Source organism: Mustela nigripes, chromosome 6, assembly GCF_022355385.1.
Source record: "Mustela nigripes isolate SB6536 chromosome 6, MUSNIG.SB6536, whole genome shotgun sequence".
In the NCBI taxonomy this organism is placed as follows: Eukaryota; Metazoa; Chordata; class Mammalia; order Carnivora; family Mustelidae; genus Mustela; species Mustela nigripes.
The window spans coordinates 60927014-60950606 of NC_081562.1; the positions used below are offsets into that span (position 1 = coordinate 60927014).

The 23593-nt window shown below is 36.3% G+C and overlaps 1 protein-coding gene across 1 annotated transcript in view; it reads left to right on the forward strand.

Moving 5' to 3' along the window:
- The window catches only part of PIK3C2G (phosphatidylinositol-4-phosphate 3-kinase catalytic subunit type 2 gamma), a 325900-nt gene that overhangs the window by 190600 nt on the left and 111707 nt on the right, over window positions 1–23593 (forward strand). The window contains exons 18-23 of the mRNA XM_059404484.1: window positions 215–395; window positions 3802–3909; window positions 8793–8885; window positions 11974–12103; window positions 17046–17182; window positions 19079–19248. Coding sequence (XP_059260467.1) covers window positions 215–395; window positions 3802–3909; window positions 8793–8885; window positions 11974–12103; window positions 17046–17182; window positions 19079–19248 — 819 coding nt within the window. The remainder of the gene's footprint in view (window positions 1–214; window positions 396–3801; window positions 3910–8792; window positions 8886–11973; window positions 12104–17045; window positions 17183–19078; window positions 19249–23593) is intronic.

Sequence of the window (23593 nt, forward strand, 5' to 3'; positions counted from 1 at the left end):
CTCTTATTGATTCTTCACTCTAGGAATCTCAATAGCTATCAGACAGAATTTGATGACTGCCAACGAATAAACAACATTTTCCCCCAATAACAGGCTATTAAACTGCCCAAAGTCACCAAATACAGATTATTCTGAAATGCACTGATTGTTCCTGCTGGAGGTGGTTAAAAAATCAGCTATAGATACAAGAATTCTTTTTCTCTCTTTCCTTCAGGCTGCTAAAGGATGCACAGAATGAAACTTATTTTAAAAGCTGGTATCAGAAGCTGTTGGCTGCTCTCCAATTCTGTTCAGGAAAAGCCTTGAGTGATGAGCTTTCCAAGGAGAAGAAACTTATTAAAATTCTGGGAGACATTGGGGAAAAAGTCAAGTCTGCCAGTGACCCTCAAAGACAGGTTTGTTAAGAAATTAATCTTCATTTAGTGTTTCCTTTAATCTTTAGTTCAATTAAATTTTAATTTCATAGCTTCGAAAGCAAATTCGTTGTCTATACTTAGTTATAAGACCCCCAGCTCAATGAGTTTAATCAAGATTTTTTTCAATTTACAATCTGAAAGTTAATGATAATGTCTACCATGAGGACATGATTTTTAAGATTTTTTTTATTTATTTGCGAGAGAGAGAGAGCAAAAGCAAATGGTGGGAGGAGCAGAAGGGGAGTGTGAGGGAGAGAATCTCCAGTGTGCTCTCCACTGAGTGCAGAGCCGAGCACGGGGCTCAATCTCATGACCCTGAAATCATAACTTCAGCCAAAACCGAGACTTGGATGCCTAACTGACTGAGCCGTCCAGATACCCCAATGTAGTTTTTTTGACCTGAGTAGCCATGTAGCATATAGAAAGTACCTGACAAGAAGAAATCAACGTAAAGGCAGCTTGTCTAAAAAGGCCAAATGAAGTTATTTCCTCAAAAGGGCAGCACAACTCCGGGGGTGGGTGGGGTGGGCGCCTGGGTGCCTGGGTGGCTCAGGAGTTGGGCCTTTGGCTCAGGTCATGATCTCAGGGTCCTGGAATCGAGCCCCGCATGGGGCTCTCTGCTCAGCAGGGAGCCTCCTTCTCCTGCTCCCCTGCCTGCCTGCTTGTGATCTCCCTCTCTGTCAAATAAGTAAATGAAATCTAAAAAAACGTCCAAAGGGGACTTTTTAGGGGACCCTTGTCCAAGGTACAAAATCAAGGTATAGATTTTTCTAATACTGCAATAATCAAAATAAAGACTTTTGGGACAAAACAAATAAAATTAATTAAATCAATAGTGATGAGGATAGTAAAACTTTTATACTAAGATCCAATAATAGTCAAAATATTGTGCCTTTTTCATCCCTGATTATAATAATAATGGACCTGACTATTCTTTTTCTTGATCTGATTGAAGAATATTTGTTCTTTTTAATTATCTGCATCACTAGTTTCCCTCACTGATAAAGACCATTAAGTAGGTTTTCTTATGTTCAACATCCTAGATGCAGAAAGAGAGTGGGAAACCATTCATTGTATCAATAGCATCATTCAGTAACAAGTACTCACAGACTGGGAATTAAGGATGGAAAGATGACTAAGACATGAAGTGTGTCCTCAAAGGGAGCACATAGTTTCTCTCCACCCACTGTCTAAAATCAAAAAGAGTTTTCAGCCAAATAATATAAAAACGCTGGCAGGTAAAGTGTCCCAGAATTCTTTCCCAGCCCAATATTTTTCTTGCTGGAAGTCACTCATTTGATAGAAGTGCCAGAGCTATGGCCCTTCACCTATACAGGAATACATAGGAAATAAAAAGCATAAACATGGAATTTATTCTCAAATGGGAAACTCTCAAATAGGAACTCTAGATTGACAGAAAAAACTTAAGATACATAACATGATGAGCAATGAAAAATAAACCAAACTTCTATAATTTCTTCATATTACTGTATATTATTTTCTAATGATAGAAAAAAATTGAAAGCAAGTAAATAAACTGGTTTAAAATTTATGAAATTTATATAAAATTTAGTTTAGTCTTTATTTCTTAGATTTCAAAATTTCTCACATATTTGAGATGCATGCTACAGTTAAGTAAGTCTGATGCCTTTTTTGACCATTTGCATTAAGTTCCAAAGTGCTATTGATATTCTTTCAAATAAATATATTTTGCTCACCTGGACTGTTTTTGTGATAACACTTCTTCCCATAATAATAAAATAAAAATAGAGATGAAAGAAGCATTTACAATTTTGCATAATTCAAGTTAGTTAGCTATTTTTTCTATTTTGTTTTAAAATGTACTAATTAGTATTGTATGGAAGTGTTGAATCACGATATTGTTCACCAGAAACTAATATTATGCTGTATGTTAATTCACTGGGATTTAAATAAAAACTTTTTAAAAAGACCTTTTTAATAGATACTTCATAATTCTGCAAACCTACTTATAAATTTTTGTCTGCTTATTCTGATAAAGGCTAGAGTTTTTAATATATTAAAATTGCCTCCCTAATTATTTTTCCTCAGATTCCTAGAAGTTATTTCTTTATATATTGTTTTTCTTGGCTATTTACTATTAAAGCATGTCATCTCATAAAAAATAAAATAAATAAATAAAAAGTACTAATTAAACTAACTGTGTGAAAGAAGATACTTAAAGACAGTAGAGGCTCCCCTCCATGGTATTGCTTAAGGGAATCCATGTATAGATAAGACAAAGGAAGACAGACAGTAAGAGTTGCCATAGTGGAATTCACCTCATTTTTCAACCTTGCTCTTCTGGATTCTGCTCTTCTGTTATTTGCCTAAGACCCAGGAGTGAAAGCTGAGAAACTCCTGGGAGTTAATTAAACATTATAAACCCGAGGGCATTTGAGTGGCTCAGTTGGTTGGGCGAAGGCCTTGGGCTCAGGTCATGATCCTGGAGTCCAGGGATCAAGTCCCGCATCGGGCTCCCTGCTGGGCAGGTAGTCTGCTTCTCCCTATGACCTTTGCCTTCTCATACTCTCTCTCTCTCTCTCATTCTCTCCCTCTCAATTAAAAAAAAAAAAAAAAACCTTAGATAAAAACAACAACAAAAAAACAAACTAACAAAAAAACCCCAGAACATTATTAATCTGATACTTTCATTTTTAGAAATGGACTCAGAGAGTTTCTGAAAGTGGACTAAAAGAAACTTTTATATTTTGAATTATTGTTTTTCCCCTTTTTTGATTAGGGAATACGCAGTTTTAAAGGTGTTATTTGTGCTTTTAGATCTTCCACAGGTACAGAGAACTATGGAAGGGAATGGGGTAAGTATCAGGAATATACTTATTAGCATTTAATAAATCATTTGTTCAAATATATTACTATTTCTGACAGTTATCATTTTTGCCATTATTGCTCTTAATACATGTGATTTTTTTTTCTAAAACGTACTATCACTATTAAGTATAAATCTTGAGGGTTACAAACTAAGATTCCAGGAAATTATCAGAATTGGATGATGTTAACAATTACTTAAAGCAGGTTCTGTAAGATGGTGGGCCACAGTCAAAGCCAACCCATCATGTTTTGTTTGAACAGAATAGTTCTTTGTTTTGGTTTTGTTTTTAATTGAATTAAAAATCCTGTAGAAAAGACATGAACTCTTTAGCTCCCCATCGCCCCCCACTCCCTATTGTCTTTAGCCTTCTGCTTCCTTATATGTGACTACCTCATCTACCTGACCCCAAAGCATCCAAGTGTGCAACCCCTGAATTAGAGAGTTTACTTAATCAGTAGAAAAAAATTGTAACTTGAAAGAAAGTCGAATTCTTAACAGTTTCTAAGATGCTTTTTCAACTGATTTTTTCCACAGGAGGTACTAAAGAAAGAGATTGGCAGACTAGAAGAATTCTTTCAGTGTATAAAGACCTGTCACCTTCCTCTGAACCCTGCCCTGTGTGTAAAGGGTGTTGATCGTGATGTAAGTCAGTTTATTCAGTAGATAAGTTGAGTATTTTTGTTTTGTATTGTTTAGCTCACCCTGTGTTTTTGAAATGGCAAAAAAAACAACTTGTAAATTGTCATTGAAAAAATTTTTAAAAAAATAATCGAATCGCATCCAAGCTAAGTGTTGCATTTGATGCACTGTGTAAGGTTGAGATTGCACTGGCTTCATCACATGATTTGTTGGTCTAGAAATATACTATCAGTTCAGTAAAAATAAATAAATAAAGATACTGCTCACTAAATTGATTTCTCAATTTATTCAAAATGGTTGATTTGCTGACCTTATGCAGGTTGGCTTTAATTTCATGCTTATTTAGATTATGTGCATAGCCATGCCTAGTACACTAGGATATTATTAGCTACAACACGTCAGTTTTTATTTAATTTAAAATTCATTGACTCACGTGTCAGTGTACCATATATTTTGTGACTTAACTCATGCCTGGAGTGACCTTTCTGGTATCAGAAACAATTTCTCTCTCTTGCTCAGGCTCTGTCAGTCACACTTCTCTGACTTAGAATTTCTTTCTCCTTTTATCTCCGTTAAGTTTATTAGCCTCCTTCTCAAGGGCCCAAGAGTAGAAAGCACTAATAGAGGCAGGATTGGTAAGTGAAACTTAGAGGTGAAGAGGTTAAACTATCACACATGTCTAATAAATGTTACTTGACTGACATTATAATACAATCAAGAAAACAAACCCAGTAATTAGGAGAAAAGCTAGACCATTATTAGTATGAATATAAAAAATTTTGCTAAAAAGTTGGCCTTGTTACCTTTACAACTTTGCTGCCTCAGAAACTTTCCTAATATGCTATGCACGCATATTTTTGAAAAATAACAAAATAAGGCATCAAATTCCACAGACTGTGATATGTCTATCAGGGCTAAAACCCAAATCATTGCTGATCTTTTAAAATGTGTAACTTTTTAATCATTAGCAATATCCACTGATTAATGTTGCAAATACAGGGAAATGCAGCATTTCAAAGATGTCGTATCTTAAAGTACAAAGAACAGTATGATTCATTGAGTCTAGATTGTGATTTTTTTGTTTTTGTTTTCTTGGTTTACTGTTGTTTAAGGAGTAGAACAATTTGCTGTTAAAATTCCATATGAGTCCTGGTTTTGGTAGGCCTTGGAGGTATGGGTTATCAGCTCTAATGGGTGGTTCTGTGCATGCCTGTGTGAAATGGTCAGGATGAGGATCGCCACCCCTAGCACGGTAGCTGAGCCACACTCCTTTCCTATATCCACCTGCAGACAGTAGTACTTTTCCTGAGTCTGGAAAGTATGTCAAGTAAAGCTCCCTCTTTTCTCCATTTGCTGTGGCCAGCTGTGCCTGGCACAATGCTGGGCACCTGTGTGTAGAGCAATAAACAGGGCAGATGTGGCCAGGTGACACTCCCTCCTAGGGAACGTTTTAGTTTATCCTACAGTCCTGCAGAACAAGGAAGTCTAAAGGAACATACATCACATCTGAAGATGTGGCGAATGTGGCAAAGTTTCAGTCAGAGCCTGCATCAGAGGATCCGTTCTGGAAAGAGGCTTTAAGAGTGTAATGAGTATAAGACATTTAGAGGCACTCCTCAGTCAATGGTTCATTTGAGAATCTACTAAGCAGGGAAGCCCTATGAATGCAGCAAGCATGGGAAGACTCGTCATCACTACTCCCATCTCATTCAATATCAGAGATTCCATAATTAGTAAAAAAAAAAAAAAAAAAACCTTATAAATGTGCTTTATGCATAAAAACCTTTACTCATTGACCCTCAAATAACTCATCCTCAGGAGAAGACATAAATTTCATAAGTATAGAAGGCTTTCATTCAGAATAAAATCCTTTTCTAAAATCAAGTATTTCACATTAGTGAGAAACATTACAGGCGACATGAGTGTGGGCAAGCTCTCTGTTCCAACAGAAACCATTTTGACCACCAGAGAATCCATACTGGGAAGAAACCCTGAGAGTATAATGAACATAGTAAGGTCTTCAGTGAGGATATATGTCATATTTGACATCAGAGCCTCCATACTGGGCAACAAGCACAATAAATGCAGGCAGCAAGGAAATGCTTCAATCAGAACTCTCAACTTGTTGGCTGTGAGCAAATTCAGACCAGAGAAAAACATTTGGAACGCAGTGTGGCAAATATTCAGTCAGAGTAAATGTCTTGTTTTATGTCACCCGACTTCACACAAGCAAAAAACCTCGTAAGTATGGAAAACATATAGTCAGGACTCACATTTTGTTGTATAACAGAGAATTCACACTAGTGAAAAATCCTATGAATGTGATAAGTATGGGAAGATCTTTGGTGATAGCATCAACTTTACAATGTCAGAGAACCCATCTGGGGAGAAACTTCATAAACGCAATGATTGTGGGAAAGCCATTAGTGATAGTTCACAGTTTATCAGGCATCAGAGAGTTCACACTAGAGAGAAGCCTTATGAGTGTATGAGTATGGGAAAGCCTATAGTCAATATTCTATTTTAATCACCATCTGCAAACTACACTGGGGAGATGCACTCAGGCCGATCTCCTTTTTAACACATGGCTCTCCAAGACAGAGGACAAAGATCTTAACTTTGAGTTAAGATTTCTTTCAAAGAATTTTTACCCTTGTCTCTCCTTGGAACCACTAATTACAATGAACCATTTCTTGTTTCCCTTTCCATCACCAGGGAACGGACCATTTGGGAAAGTGGTTGTAACATAATATAATCCTTCCCCACTCCTGAAAAAGTAAGGACCACACACTTCATTTACTAATAGGTTTCTTTCCTTTTTTAAAACTATTTTAAATCTATGTCATTAGTGTGTGCTTCTCAAGAACAAGGTCCTATCTTTCTTTCTCTATTCTAGCTCTTCCTATATTCTTTTCTCTTTCTAGTTTTTTTTTTTTTTTAATCTCACCATTTACATAAAATTATCTTCCAAGACTCCAACTCATTCTTTCCCTTCTCCTGGTTGTGGCCGTTGCAGTCCATTTTTAACATTTAATCTCAGTTCTCATTGTTTGCTTTTCCCTACCTAGAAAGCCTTTTTTTTAAACATTTTTGCTAATCCAAGTTCTACAATCTTCAAATCCACCTCATCTCTGAAAGACTTCTCTTCTTTAAGTGCTTCTTCATCCAACTGCAATAAATGGCCTTGTAAATTATTTTCAACTTAATGCACGTGTGTTCATATCAACTTCCTGTAGGCTCTTAGGGAGTAGATATAGTACCTCTGATATCACATAGATAATGGTTTGTGCATATTAGTTGTCAAATATAAAACATTTTTTGCATGAGTCTCAAAAAGTATACTGCATGTGAAAACCAAAATATAAAACAATGAAGTTAAAATAGCTCCAAGTGATGTAATTAAGAAGAAGGGCTAAGCCTTGTCTTCATCCCCCCCTTTGCCCTTTTTCTCTTCCCTGAACTTGGGATGCCTCAGAGCGACCCCCAAGAATTGGATGAGCACAGTTTGAAAATCACTGATCTAGACTCATTTCTGGACTAATACAGGATTTCCTAATTCAATACCATGACAGAAAGTCATATGTTCCCTGATTGACTGATTCTCAAAGCAAGAATTCATTACTTAATAAGCAGCCTCATCCATTTTCTATAAACCTCAAATTGATTCAGTAAGCAAGGGTTTCTGTTTCTTAGGGATTAGGTTAGATTTGTGTTCATAGGTTAAGTTAAAAATATCTATCCTTTACTCTCTGTTTATACTGATTTCAGACTTCTCAAAAAATAATGACATTAGCTGATCCTTCAACATGTATTGATGTCATATTTTACTAAGTTGATAAATTGAAACCATCAAGTTCTTTTCCTTTATTTAGTATTGATTTAACTCTTCACTGTCAACATGAAGTCTCTAATAGCCTAAAGACACACAACCTTTTAACACTCAATTAGATGTAAGAGCATAAAAGGAAAATAAGCAACAAGAAAAGTATACTGGAAAGTAGTCAATATCATAAAGCTGAAAATGGAAATGCAAAGTGTAGCTGAAAGAAAGGGAAGGAGGAAACATATGTTGTACTGTTATTTATAAAGGTAAGAAAATACTCATTAACTAAAAGAGAAAAAGAATGCATTGTTATTTTTAAAGTACCTAATTAGTGTCAGGAGATGCACTGTAGAAGGTCTTTTATATCTATTAGGCTATAAATCTTAAAGTTACAGAGTTCAATTTTGAACTCAGTCTTTCTTAACCCTAAAACCAGATTTCCTTAAAGAATTCTGCAGGGGATGGGGCGCCTGGGTGGCTCAGCGGGTTAAAGCCTCTGCCTTCGACTCAGGTCATGGTCCCAGGGTCCTGGGATCGAGCCCTGCATCGGGCTCTCTGCTCAGTGAGGGGCCTGCTTCTCTCTCTCTCTCTCTCTCTCTCTCTCTCTCTCTCTGCCTGCCTCTCTGCCTACGTGTGATCTCTTGTCTGTCAAATAAATAAATAAGATCTTTAAAAAAAGAAAAAAGAATTCTGCAGGGAAGAAATAATTAAAAGGAAATATATTTTTGAATAGCAATTTTAGATATTAATCAACTATCATAAACACAATGTCTACATACTAATTAGTTTATTTAAACCTCCAACATATCACCACTGTTCAGTGAGAAAACGAGTTGTTAAAGATTTACAAACTGCCAAGAAGCTACATTTTCAGGCTTTGGTTAGTGGACCAAAGTTGCTCTATTGTTGTTTTTAATAAATATGTTTCTTTGTTCCAAAGTATAAAAATTATACATATGTGTTATATTTTCTTACATAAAGAATTATGCAAGAAGCCCATGATTTCAGGGAAAGTGTTCTTTATGGTTTATTTTGCTCAGATTTTTCTCTTCTCTTTCTATAGGCATGTTCATATTTCACATCTCATGCTTTGCCATTGAAGATTACTTTCATCAACGCTAACCCTATGGGCAAAAACATCAGCGTCATTTTTAAGGTACAAAAACATCAGATTGATTTCACAGGTAGAATTCTTGATTTATTTCTTGCAAAAAGAAATTATTATAGTTACTTTCCTCTGATGACAGCATAGAGGATTCCAGTTATTTTTGATTCTGCATTTTTACAGAATTATAGAACATGTCAATGATTAACAATAAATCAATCATTACTGGCTCAAGCTAGTGAACCTTCAGTGCAAAACTTAAGAAGATCTGTTTCAGTAAGTGAAATTATATGCTTTTGAGTGGCACAGGAAGTGGAATGTGTGGGAACCCCCTAGTGAGAGAGTTTTCTTTGATTTAAATACTAAATTAGAATCAATATTAGCTAAAATTCAAATGATATGTTAATGTAACATAAAATTCTATTCTGCAGGTACTTGCTTATTTTAGTAATTTGGATTATTTTCTTCTTTTCAAATAAATAGAGGCCAAATCAGTCTCTATCATGAATCCCATAGGAAAGTAGAGTAAAATGTAGTAAAAGAGTTTGGGGCAAGTTGGAAAGTGGAGCCAAATAAGAAGCTGTGAGTGAAAAGGAAAACTTTGGAGCCATTTGGTTAATTTAATCAAGTATTCAGCCAAACCAGACAACTAGGTCCCAGAGTAAATTATTTGGTGGATTTTGATTATTTTTGAGGATAATTTTTAGCACACCCATACTTTGGCTTTGACTTGTGTAACTTCAAACATTGATGGTCGTGAAACACTGCATTTTGGGTGAAGAAAAATATACCACAAAATTACATCTCGGAATATTTTTTCTGCATATAATTTAGAAAGCATTTTCAAAACCAAACCTCTTAGTTTTAAAAGCAGAAAACTATCCTTCCCCTTTGGACATGTTCCATTTCCTTTACCTATGCTAGAAAAATCGCTCCTTAATCATTTATTATGATCAAAGGCTATTTATTGTGAACACTTTTAACCACCTTCATAATATGAAAATTCAATGATTTAAAGTCTGATGAATCCTATGTGTGCCGTTTATACTTCTCGTCAAGAAGCTCTTGGTATTCCAACTCTATAACAGTATGTACATTTATGGCATACCAAATAATGTTGTAGTTAGAAAGAAATCTCTCTTGGCTGAGAGATTTGAATAAACATTCATCAAGCCTCTCTTCACTAGATTTTGAATTTAAGATATCACACGTGGATGATAAATTGAAAGATTATTATCAGCGAACAACTTTCCAAGCAACTTTTAGTTTGATGGCTGAATCTTCTGTAATCATTTAAAGGAAAGTTCTTATATTCTTTGATCCTCTCTCAGAAACACAAGGTGTTCTTTTTTTTTTTTAAATTAAATTTATTTATTTTCAGCATAACAGTATTCATTATTTTTTTCACTACACCCAGTGCTCCATGCAATCTGTGCCCTCTATAAAACCCGCCACCTGGTACCCCAACCTCCCACCCCACCCCCGCCACTTCAAACCCCTCAGATTGTTTTTCAGAGTCCATAGTCTCTCATGATTTCAATTTCCAATTCCCAACTCCCAATTTCCAATTTCCCCCAACTCCCTTCTCCTCTCTAACTCCCCATGTCCTCCATGCTATTTGTTATGCTCCACAAATAAGTGAAACCATATGATAATTGACTCTCTCTGCTTGACTGATTTCACTCAGCATAATCTCTTCCAGTCCCGTCCATGTTGCTACAAAAGTTGGGTATTCATCCTTTCTGATGGAGGCATAATACTCCATAGTGTATATGGACCACATCTTCCTTATCCATTCATCCGTTGAAGGGCATCTTGGTTCTTTCCATAGTTTGGTGACTGTGGCCATTGCTGCTATAAACATTGGGGTACAGATGGCCCTTCTTTTCACTACATCTGTATCTTTGGGGTAAATACCCAGGAGTGCAATTGCAGGGTCATAGGGAAGCTCTATGTTTAATTTCTTGAGGAATCTCCACACTGTTCTCCAAAGAGGCTGCACCAATCTGCATTCCCACCAACAGTGTATGAGGGTTCCCCTTTCTCCACATCCCCTCCAACACATGTTGTTTCCTGTCTTGTTAATTTTGGCCATTCTAACTATTGTAAGGTGATATCTCAATGTGGTTTTAATTTGAATCTCCCTGAGGGCTAGTGATGATGAACATTTTTTCATGTGTCTGATAGCCATTTGTATGTCTTCATTGGAGAAGTCCCTGTTCATATCTTCTGCCCATTTGTCTATACTGCCTAGAGCAATCTGTACTTTTAATGCCATTCTAATCAAAATTCCACCAGTATTCTTCAAAGAGCTGGAGCAAATAATCCAGAAATTTGTATGGAATCAGAAGAGACCCCGAATCGTGAAGGAAATGTTGAAAAACAAAAACAAAACTGGGGGCATCACGTTACCTGATTTCAAGCTTTATTACAAAGCTGTGGTCACCAAGACAGGATGGTACTGGCATAAAAACAGACACATAGACCAGTGGAACAGAGTAGAGAGCCCAGATATGGACCCTCAACTCTATGGTCAATTAATCTTCGACAAAACAGGAAAAAATATACATTAGAAAAAAGACAGTCTCTTCAATAAATGGTGCTGGGAAAACTGGACAGCTATATGTAGAAGAATGAAACTCGACCATTCTCTTACACCATACACAAAGATAAACTCAAAATGGATAAAAGACCTCAACGTGAGACAGGAATCCATCAGAATCCTAGAGGAGAACATAGGCAGTAATCTCTTCGATATCAGCCACAGCAACTTCTTTCAAGATATGTCTCCAAAGGCAAAGGAAACAAAAGCGAAAATAAACTTTTGGGACTTTATCAAAATCAAAAGCTTCTGCACAGCAAAGGAAACAGTCAAAAAAACAATGAGGCAACCCACGGAATGGGAGAAGATATTTGCAAATGACAGTACAGACAAAAGGTTGATATCCAGGATCTATAATGAACTCCTCAAACTCAACACACACAAAACACAAGGTGTTCTTAATACTAACAAAACAACTGTAACTATCCTAAGTTGGGCTGGAAATGTATCTGAGGAAAGAAATGATATATACCATATTTGAAGACCTTTAATGGAACTCAAAGAGAAATCCAGAGTCTCTAATTTTGTTTTTAACAGGCCGGAGATGATCTTCGTCAAGATATGCTTGTTCTGCAGATTATTCAAGTGATAGACAATATTTGGCTGCAGGAAGGCCTGGATATGCAAATGATCATTTATAGATGCCTATCCACAGGGAAAGGTCAAGGTCAGTATAGATTAGAAAGTGATTTGGCTTACATTATTTATCTTAAACATTCACTGGTAACATGACACAAACTTTCCACAGCCTTCATCTTGGACTATAAATTTTAAAGTCAAAAGAACCATACAACGTCATTCTTTTTTCTTAAAAGTAATTATTTTCAAAAGTGGGTGAGTCAAAGTAATTTAGGATGTCAAAGAATGTATTGTCTTTTTTGATATTAATTAGGATTTTGACAATCCAAATGTTAACTGTGGTGTCCTTTTGTGTGTCTTTTGTATGTTTTTTCTTTTTTAAAAAAAATGATAACAGAAGAGCTTATTCGTTCAAAAAATTCAATTTTTTGCCTTTTAACACAAAATTTACAAAGTTGCAAATGCTTGAATGAGTTCTGAACTATCTAAATACATTATAAATCTGCATTTAATTTCTAAAAGACTTTTTTTTTTAAGATTTTTTTTTTTATTATTTATTTGACAGATCACAAGTAGGCAGAGAGGCAGGCAGAGAGAGAGAGGGGCAAGCAGGCTCTCCACTGAGCAAAGAGCCCTATGCCAGCTTGATCCCAGGACCCTGGGATCATGACCTGAGCTGAAGGCAGAGGCTTTAACCCACTGAGCCACCCAGGTGCCCCTCTAAAAGACTTTTAAATAAATCATAATTTCAGTAGTCAAAGATGAGCAAACATACAAATTTTGAACATACTTCTTTTCCTTTATAAAAGCCAAGATGTTAATATGGAAATATAATTACATTTAATACACATTTTCAATGAAAGTAACACCAATGGGCCACCTAAATTACTACCATCACAAGTAAAATTTGCACTTAATTACAATCATGCTAAATTGAAGAAATAATTCCCAAGATACCTTATAATTTTCTTTGAATGTGGTCACTGCCACTTAAAATTTCATTCAACTACTTGGTAGGACAGAAAATACAACTGCATAAACAAAAGGATAAAAAATCATAGAACTAGGGGCACCTGGGTGGCTCAGTCATTAAGCATCTGCCTTCAGCTCGGGTCATGATCCTGGGGTCCTGGGATCAAGCCCCGCATCAGACTCCCTGCTCAGCGGGAGGCTTGCTTCTCTCTTTCCCACTCCCCCTGCTTGTGTTCCCTTTCTCTCTGTGTCTCTCTCAGTCACATAAATAAATAAAATCTTACAAAAGAAAAAATCGGTAGAACTAGGGAACGGACCTAGAACCATGTGGTTGTTGTGGTGGTGGTGGTGGTTGTTATTCAGGCAGAACTACAATTTAACTTTAACAGAAAAACTATCACTGTCTGCCTCCCCCCGCCCCAGTACCTGAGGTCCCACCACAAAGCTCAGCACCCCAGCCACATGTTTGGAAGCACCTCCATGTGGGCTTAACTTGCAACCTAATACTTCCGGCTGACTTTGTAACAAGTCATACTACCCAATTATTTTGATTTTGGTAATAGAGCTCTTGCTTTCATGACAGGTATCCACCCCTGAACCCTTTCCAAAGCTCTAGTTCCTAAGAGTATCATTGATACTGTGAGACTATTATCCCTTGTGTTTACTCTCCTTTTTCTTACATAAAGTAAACTAATTCTTTCAAATCCTAATGTATTGAAAGAGAAAGAATAAAGCTAGATGAGCCAAACTGAACTTTCTGATGTCACATAGATTACCTTTTCTTCAGAAATTGAATATATCATGGACCTCAGTGAAATTCTTCAATTGCATGTACTCATTTCCAGTTTAAAATTGTAGAATTTAGCAGTCTAAATCTTTTAAAGTTAATAAAATGACTGTGCAAAAATGAATGTAGACTTGCCCAAAGTTGCAGATGTCAAAAAACAAACTATTAATCCCTCGTATCTACCAATAATCATCTATAGTTGTTAGGATTTGTAAGGGCATTATACTGGCAAAATATTTTTTCAAGAAAAATAGTGATCATTAAAGCAAACATCATGTTTAGGAGATCAGGTTCCATTTTTAATATGCTTCCAAGACTTACTGAATATCTGTTGCTTTTTTTTTTTTTTTTTTTTCAAGAAATCTCGCAGGGCGCCTGGGTGGCTCAGTTGGTTGAGTGACTGCCTTCAGCTCAGGTCATGATCCCAGAGTTCTGGGATCGAGTTCTGCATCAAGCTCCCTGCTCAGCGGGGAGTCTGCTTCTTCCTCTGACCTTCCCCCTTTCATGCTCTCTCTCTCAATTCTCTCTCTTTCTCAAATAAATTAATTAATTAAATCTTTAAAAAGATATATATATATATATATATAACAAAGTAAGATAAGGAATACTAAAATGAGCTAAACAGAGTTGCTGCCCATAAAGGACAGTACATTCGAGGCCAGAAGTTTGCATGGCTTTATCAACATTATTGTTGATTGTAATTCTCATGGCTACTTTGTATATGATGTCCTAGGAGCTTTGGGGGAGACTGTCAGGGCAAATAAAAGTTCTTTAAGATTTATTTTATTACTGGCTTTCCAAATTTGATGGCCATTAAAATTACTTAAGGAAATCCAGAGCCTAGGCCCCAACCAGGTACTAAATCAGGTTTTCTACTTAGGCATTGAAAAGGGGAGGGAGTTCTCAAGTCTCTGTGACCATAAAAAACTGCTCCAGTGTTTCTTATGCACCCCATTTTGAGAGCCACTACCTTATGTGATACCACCTTAAAAAGTTTTGTCCCTAAGAACCCTGCTATTTAAAATGTGACCCATGGTCCAGCAGTGTTGACATCACCTGGGAGCTTGTTATAAATGCAGAATCTCAGGCCTTACTCCCACCCTAAAGAATTAGAACCTGCATTTTAACAAGGTCCCCAAGTGATACATATATGCCCTAAAATTGGAGTAACTTTGCATTAGAGGACTACAAGAAAAGAACTACACATATTACTCAATGCACACAGAGTTGTTATAAGTATTTAAAAGGTGTGTCATACATACTAGTTTAAAAGGTATAAAATATAATTTATGATTTTTTAAAAAAGATTTTATTTATTTATCAGAGAGAGAGAGGGAGAGAGAGCGAGCACAGGCAGACAGAATGGCAGGCAGAGGCAGAGGGAGAAGCAGGCTCCCTGCTGAGCAAGGAGCCTGATGTGGAACTCGATCCCAGGACGCTGGGATCATGACCTGAGCCGAAGGCAGCTGCTTAACCAACTGAGCCAACCAGGCATCCCAAAATATAATTTATGATTTTAATTGATACACAAAATTTAGCCATCATGATTATTATAAATTAGGTGCAAGGTTTTCAGAGTAGTCAGCAATGTAAGTGTTATGATAAATGGCTTGGGATTTTGCAAAGATTAGTTCCCTAAAGACAAATGTGATCTTAAAAGTAACTGACATTACTAGAGCACAGTATCTAAATGGTGATAATAATGTAAATCTTAATCTTGGTCACGGTCAGATGTGAGGCAGTGAAGCACGAAGGAGCCAGATAGGAGGTGATTTTCCTTTGCAAGTATTAAGTGGAGGAACTAGAAGAATGAGGAGGGAAATGGTCAGGATTAGGAAGAAAGAATCACCTCTTTCTAAAGCAGTAACAGTACGACTACATGCAAATGCTTTACATTTGCTATCTCAGTTAATACACATGAGAAAATCTGCACAAGAGCCAAATACTGTTGGCTATAATATTAAGAATACACCCAAGATTTACTTCTGGAGTGTTAAGTTAGTTAGTCCCTTCCTTCCTTCTTTCCTTCCTTCCTTCCTTTTTTCCTCTCTTTCTTTCCTTCTCTCTCTCTACAAGTTATTTCCGCAATCATTCAGTATTCTGTTCCCATTCCCCATGTCCCCATGTTTCCGATCCAGCAACGTAGAGGCCTAAAAGTCACAACTGGGCTATTAACTATTAAGCAAGATTAAGGCTGCAACCAGTTACTACAGGCCAAATCCAGCACAGAGAAGTGTATCGTTTACCAAGACAATTTGGTTGCTCGTTGTTTAATTCAAATGTTTTTAAGATAGATCATGAAACAGTTTTAAAAATTCAACCATGTCTCTTTTCACATAGTTACATTTGGGTCTTTGGTCCCTTAGGACATTTGAGTTTTCATCTCTTGCATTGCCAAAATTGTGGAAATCAGGAATTCTAAACTTCTATTTCTTTCAATGATTTTATTTATAGAACTGCATATTACAGGTTGTTTTGTGCACATTAGTCCTGGGACAGTTTTAAATATGGGTCTAAATTGCTCTTCTGTGCAGAATAAAATCAGAAGATCTGAAAATATTTGCATTATAATAACCTTGGGAACACAATGAAAGAAAGGAACGCATCCTTGATGGATACATGGTCAGTGGGGCAAGGGTTCTACTGAAGCTCAAGCAACATATGCTTCTCATTTAAAAAATTATTACCATAGTTTCTCTTTAATGTTGACTGAAAAGGAAAGAGCAGGTGGCTCTCCACATGTTTACTGCAGTTATTCTGTTCACTCCTGGGAAAGGGACATTTAAGGGGAAGCTTTTATTAACCTGAATATTGATTTTTATAATATATTTGACATATTTGTTATAGAGATTGTATTTGGTTCTCGTTCATCATAATTATGCTTGTTATACAAATTTGAATGTCTTCCCTTAAACTGTAAATGAATGCACAAGTCATATGTTAATTAACCCACTACCTCATTGACTCAGTGAGAGCTCTTTGAGATCATTTAGACTGGCTCTTTACTGTAGTTCAAGAAAAAACAGTAAAGATTCTTCTGAAAGATCTGATCCAAACACTACAAGCAACCTCATTGCTCCCCAGGATTCAGAAAAATTAGAAAGAAAGCCATCTAGATAAGGCTCCTTCAGAAAATAAGTTTTGCCAAGAAAAGGGTAACTCACATTAGTGCTGGCGATTATTGTTGCTGCATAGATCAAGATGTGTTTCCTAAGTATTGCTCATCCTGTGATGTCAGAACACTTCTAAAATCTCTTTTTTAATCCACCAGGATTGGTGCAGATGGTACCCGATGCCATAACCCTAGCAAAGATTCATCGCCATTCTGGGCTGATTGGACCTTTGAAGGAAAACACAATCAAGAAGTGGTTCAGCCAGCACAATCATTTAAAGGAAGATTATGAAAAGGTTTGTCCTGCTGTAGTTAATTTTAAATGAGGTGATAAATCAGAATATGCTCTGGATCATTAGCTATTGTGGTTGATGAAAAAGTAAATTAAGTACACCTTGAGTGTACTCAGTCATTAGCTTAGTAATAATAACCAGTTTAAATGGAATATTAACTAGATAAAATTTCTGTATTTGGTTTTACTTCTTATAGCTATCTCTGCTGAAATGATGCTCCTTGAAATTGCTCTTTCAAGTTACCTCTGCATGCCTGTACACAATCTCCCATTTCTATAAATCGCCCTCCTTCTTTTGCAATGCATTTCTTCTGCTGAGCTCTACCTTTTTAAACCTTATTCTTTCAATGTTTGCAGAAAGCATAGTAGTTTTTTTTTACTTTTAATATCTCAGAACTTTACAAAATGTAGTGTTTTATTTAATTGCAAACACTTTTTCCCACTTAACTTCATGCTGGCATCTGGCCTGCAGTGTACAGTTGTGCAGGTTCTGCCCTATACCAGAGCTCCCAGCTAATGGAATGAGTTGGTTAAAGTCAGGCTTTGTTCCACTTGCCAGGGCATGAACTGGTACAGCAGGATGTACCCAGAGACAAAGGCACCTTTATACTAATTCACACAAAGATAGAATATGGTCTAACATTGGATTTGTTTGGAGCTGTCCAGAGCACTGAAATTCCTTCATCCTAGGAAATGCCTCAGTCCAGAGCAAACTGGGATGATTGGTCACCCTACTTAGCACAGGCCATGATAGAGAGACCCAAGAGTTCATCTATTTCAGGCTTCTGTGAGATTGGAGTAGAACAAATTACAGGCTTTTGGAGGTCAAATAACAAAGATAAGATGACATTATCTTGAAATCTATTTTTTCACCATTCCCACAATTATAACTTGAGTTTTGAACAAATCTCTGGGATTATATTAGAGATGTTTTCACACAGATTTGCCCTTCACAGCTACCATGTAAGGACATCTTTTATTATCTTTGTTTTATAAGTGAAAAGTATCTAGATAGACAAATTAAATGACTTGTTCAGGAAGGCAACTATGCTCACCACTATACCACCAACACAAATGACTTGTTCAGGATCTTGGGATATCCAGAACTAAGACATGAACTAGGTTCAGTGACACGGATTTCCACTCTAGCATGTCAGCCACACCATTCTAGGAGACTGATTACCATGGACCAGCCAATCACTCATGGTTATACCTTGGTTACAAAGTTGCATCATTGATGAAAATGATGTATACCCAGGAGATCATTTTGAAAATAAAGAGTAGTTTTGGCAAGAAACTTCTGTTTCTTGAAGAAACAGAAGCCACAATTGACTCAGTGGTTATCTACTTCCACCCACGAAGACATTCACTGATATAAGACCATACCAAACCATTTTTGGACAACAAGTGGATGACCTATGTGCAAGGATATACATAATACATTACATAAATCTCAGTATGGCTTTATCTGTGTTAAAAATTCAAATATTCAAAATTGATATTTTAAATTTTGGGGCATAGGCAATATTGAGCCATATTGTTTCTTCTTTTACCTTGAAAAAAATCATTCAATATTGTATATTTGAGACATGAAAAAAACCCACACCAGGAATCCTCTTCAATAAACTATGAAAATTAGAACCAACTGAGTAAAAGGGGTATTTTGCACAATTTCAATGAAAACATTCATTAGGCCAAAGAAGAAGTTGCTTCATGTTCTTCTGTAGCATATCCAGAACCAGTCATTTAATCATAATCTTCTCTCAACTGAGATGTAGAAGTAGTTCTCAATTATGTAATTTTGCTTTTTATGATAGTTTTTACCATTAACTCTGATGCTAACACATTTGCTCATTTTGTGTGTGTATTATCTTTGTGTTATTGTTTTTCAACTGATTAGGCCTTGAGGAACTTTTTCTATTCCTGTGCTGGCTGGTGTGTGGTAACGTTCATCCTGGGAGTCTGTGACCGGCATAACGACAATATCATGCTGACAACGTCAGGCCACATGTTTCATATTGACTTTGGAAAATTCCTAGGTCATGCACAAACATTTGGAGGGATAAAAAGGTCAGTGTGCAAATAATGTTTTTTAGAGTAATTAAGCAATGTCTTAGAGTGATGTATAACATGTAATGGCATAGGAATCCAGCAAATGACTGACTCCCCATCTCTCACATCCCCCCAAATGACACAAACATGTTTATATATCTAATAAGATTGAAGGAAATATTTTTTCCATAGATTGTTAATGAAATAAATTAGGTTTCTTCAAATCGTTAGTGAACTTCTACCATGAGACACTAATCCTTTCTAGGCTGAATTGTCTGAAATATAATATTTTCATTTTTTTATAAACCTTGAATGGACAATGAGGCATGAATTCATGGTCTCAATACATCTGGTATATTGCCCATAGCAATCACCACCCCTGGTCTACATCTCATAAAACTAGCACATTTCCTACACTGAGATCGCATTGAAGAATTCCAGAAATACCTAGTGAGTAACTACCATTCAAGGCTCTGAGGCTATAACCGTAAACAAGGCAGACACAAACCCTGATCTCTTTCTAGTAGAGATGACACACATTAAACAAGTTAACATGCAAAGAAATGATACGAGGAAAAGAGGAGTTTAATTTGTTAATAAGAAACTAAAGCAAAGAAATGGAATAGAGAGTTACTGGGGCAGGGATGCTATTTTAAAGAGGCCTCTAGATAGAGATGGGACACAACTGTGTAATTAATGATTACATGTGAAGAATTCTCTACTATGACTGGGTCATGATGATTTCTCATGATGTCAGTTTTGGGAATTTTTCTTTCTTATGGATTTTTTAAGGGGCAAATTTGGCATATAATTCCTCATGATAAGATATGAAGAGTTTCCAACTAAGACTTTTTTTCTTGAGCAACTCATTGTCTTAATGGAATTAAGGCTATTTTAAAGAGGCCTCTAGATAGAGATGGGACACAACTCAAGCCGTTGATGGATTTCAAAACTCTTTTCTGCTGTCCTGTGAAGTAATGAGACAAGATAGGAGTCTACTACAATGATTAGAGCAAGACCTTAATGGAAAGGAAGTGGTAAAAACTGACAGATTGAGAATTTATTTTGGAGTCAGAGTCATAGGACATGCTAATCACTTGGACACTCGGCATGATTAATGGGCTGGGGGAGGGGCTTAGCAGGTAGGAGAAGAAAGGAAAACACTCAAGGATGACTCCTGGATTTTTAGTCTTAATAAATAATTTTATTATTTACTGAACCCAAAAAGAACTGATGGATGAGTAAGTTTTTGTTTTCTTTTCTTTGTACTGGGGCAAGGAAGCCCAAAGTTTAAGACTAAAAGTCCCTTTCTTTAAAAGGATACTTCACCTGAAAGTAGAAATGGAATCAAACCATTCTAAAGTGTAATCAGTCACTTTTAGCTAAAAGCAGCTCCCCCACAGATAATGCCTACAAGATAGCACAATGAACTTTCATTAGATGCCATTATCTGGTATTAAAATGTCAGCATAAACTACATAATATGATTTTTCCTATTTTGTAGAAACATACAAATGGAATCACTTCACTTGTTATTCTTCCCAATACACTGCCTTCTATACTGACTACATTGAGAAAATTCACCACATCTGCATTCATTTCTTAAAAATCTACTCAGGATTGTCTGTGTGCTGAGGACTTTAATAACCTTTGGGACACAAAGTGTAATAGTCCACATTTACCACCTCGGTGGGGTTTGCTCTTAGAATAGTAGAAGACAAAAACATGAATAATCACTGTAAAATGTAGAGAGGGCAGATAGAGAGTTGTACGGACTTTTAGAACATCCATAGAGGCAGGATACCTAGTTTATGAAAGATAAATATAGACATAATTTACTTATGTAACGTGTTTTCTCTAAAATCCACTCTTCCCCAGAAATTTAAAAAATTAGATTACAATTCTGACATCTTTGTTTTTTTTGCTGTATGGTCCACTGAAAATGTGGGTCAACCTTTATTTATTTAACCAGCAATAGTGTTGACCATAGTGGTGGTCAAAATAAATATATATATATATATATAGATTGCATTTCTACAGAAAAAGTTAAGGGAGACATATAAAGTAAAGAACAAGTTACTGGGCGCCTGAGTGGCTCAGTGGATTAAAGCCTTTGCCTTCGGCTCGGGTCATGATCTCGGGGTCCTGGGATGGAGCCCCACATCGGGCTTTCTGCTCAGCAGGGAGGCTGGTTACCCATCCCCCACCACCTGCCTCTCTGCCTACTTGTGATCTCTGTCTGTCAAATAAATAAAATCTTAAAAAAAAAAAAAAAGAACAAGTTACTGAACAATATGGTAAGTGCTGTAATGGAGATATGTCCCAGGGTCTATAGAAAAGGTAGAGCCAAATTTGTTCGTTTATTAATATTACAACAGCTGCTGCTGCTTCTACATTTGGCAGTTTTTTTGACATATAATATAATATTAGTTTCAGGTGCACAGCATAGTGATTTGACAATTCTATATATTGCAAAATATTCACCACAAATGTCACCATCTGTCACCCCACATTTATCACTGTGTTATCATGTAATAGGAATATATATATATATGTATGTATGTATATATATTCTCTATGCTGTACATTTTATCCCTCTGACTTATTTCTTTTATAACTGGAAGCTTGTACTTATAAATCCCTTTCATCTATTTTGCTATCTCCTACTGCCCTCACTTCTGGCAACTACCAGTTCTGGGTATTTATGAATTTGTCTCTGTTTTTTGGTTTTTTGTTTTGTTTTGTTTTTCAGATTCCACTTACATAAGTGAAATCATATGATATTTGTCTTTCTCTGTCTGATTTATTTCACCTAGCATGATACCTTATGGATCCATTCATGTTGTCATGATAGCAAGACTTTTTTCTTTTTTATGGCTGAGTAACATTCCATCGTGTATATATGCCACATCTTTATCCATTCATCTATTGAGGAACATAAACATAGGGGTGCATATATATTTTTCCAAATTAATCTTTTCATTTTCTTCATGTAATACTCAGAAGTGGAATTACTGGATTGTATGGTACTTCTGTTTTTAGTTTTTTGAGGAATCCTCATGCTGCTTTCCATAGTGACTGGACCAATTTACATTCCTACCAACTGCAAAAGAGTTTTGTTTTCTCCATATCCTCACCAACATTTGTTCTTGATTTTTGGTACAAGTTTTTCTAACAGCTGTAAGGTGATATCTCATTGTGGTTTTGATTTGCATTTCCCTGATCATCTGTGATATGCAGCATCTTTATATATATCTGTCGGCTGTTTGTATGTGTTATTTGGAAAAACGTCTATTCAGGTCCTCTTATGGCAATTTTAATTCTCTTTTTGTGCAATGTCTGAGGTGCATGAAAATGTACCCAGCACAGATCCTTACTGATAGTAGGTTCTTAATATTGCTTTTCAGGTAATAAACCATTCATAGGGAAGCCTTCAATCATTCAATAATTATTGATTGGATGAACAAAAAGGAAGTTAACACTGTCTTCCTTTGAGATTATTGATTATTGTTCACCAGTTAAGGGGGCCAGCTGCAGCACAATGATCCATTTGGATTATTACTTGCAAGATTTTATCTCTACCAGTGGCTATCTAAGACTCATTAGCAATGTCCCCTTGGATTTCTGTCTTGAAACTGTTACTTCTGAATTTGTATTCTAACAATTTTCTTCCAAGTCTCTTTTGGCTGTGTCAAGAATTCATTTGAATGCTGTTTCATAAGATAGCTGACTACTTCTGTCCTAGGACCGTTGGTTGTTCTTAGTGGTAGCTAGGTTGACAATAGGCTTCTTATAAATCAAACTTCTGTATCCCCCATGACACATGAACATTCTTATTTTTACTACCTTTTTTACATTATAGACCTGATCTTTATTTCTTTAAAGATTTTAATTTTTTATTTGATCGGGAGAGACACAGCAAGAGAGGGAGCACAAGCATGGGGAATGGGAGAGGGAGAAGCAGGCTTCCTGCTGAGCAGGGAGCTAGATGTGGGGCTCAATCCCAGGATACCAGGATCATGACCTGAGTTGAAGGTAAATGCTTAACGACTGAGCCCAGGCGCCCCAGACCTGATCTTTAGAGAAAAGTCTAGCTTCACCTAACTTCTTTTAAACACCCACTAGACATATTAATAACCTGCCCATAATGTACAAAGCCAGGCATGTAAATCATGCCCTAGAACTATCCTACTTTCTAACAGTCTAGCAAGGCCATATAATGCTCTAGTAATAACCAGTAATATCCAGGATCATACTCCTTAACATAATTACATGTATCCCAGACACATGTGTTTCTCCTACTATCTACTCCTTAAACATATGGAGGAGGAAAGTATTTGTATAACTTTTTAGGTTTACAAAG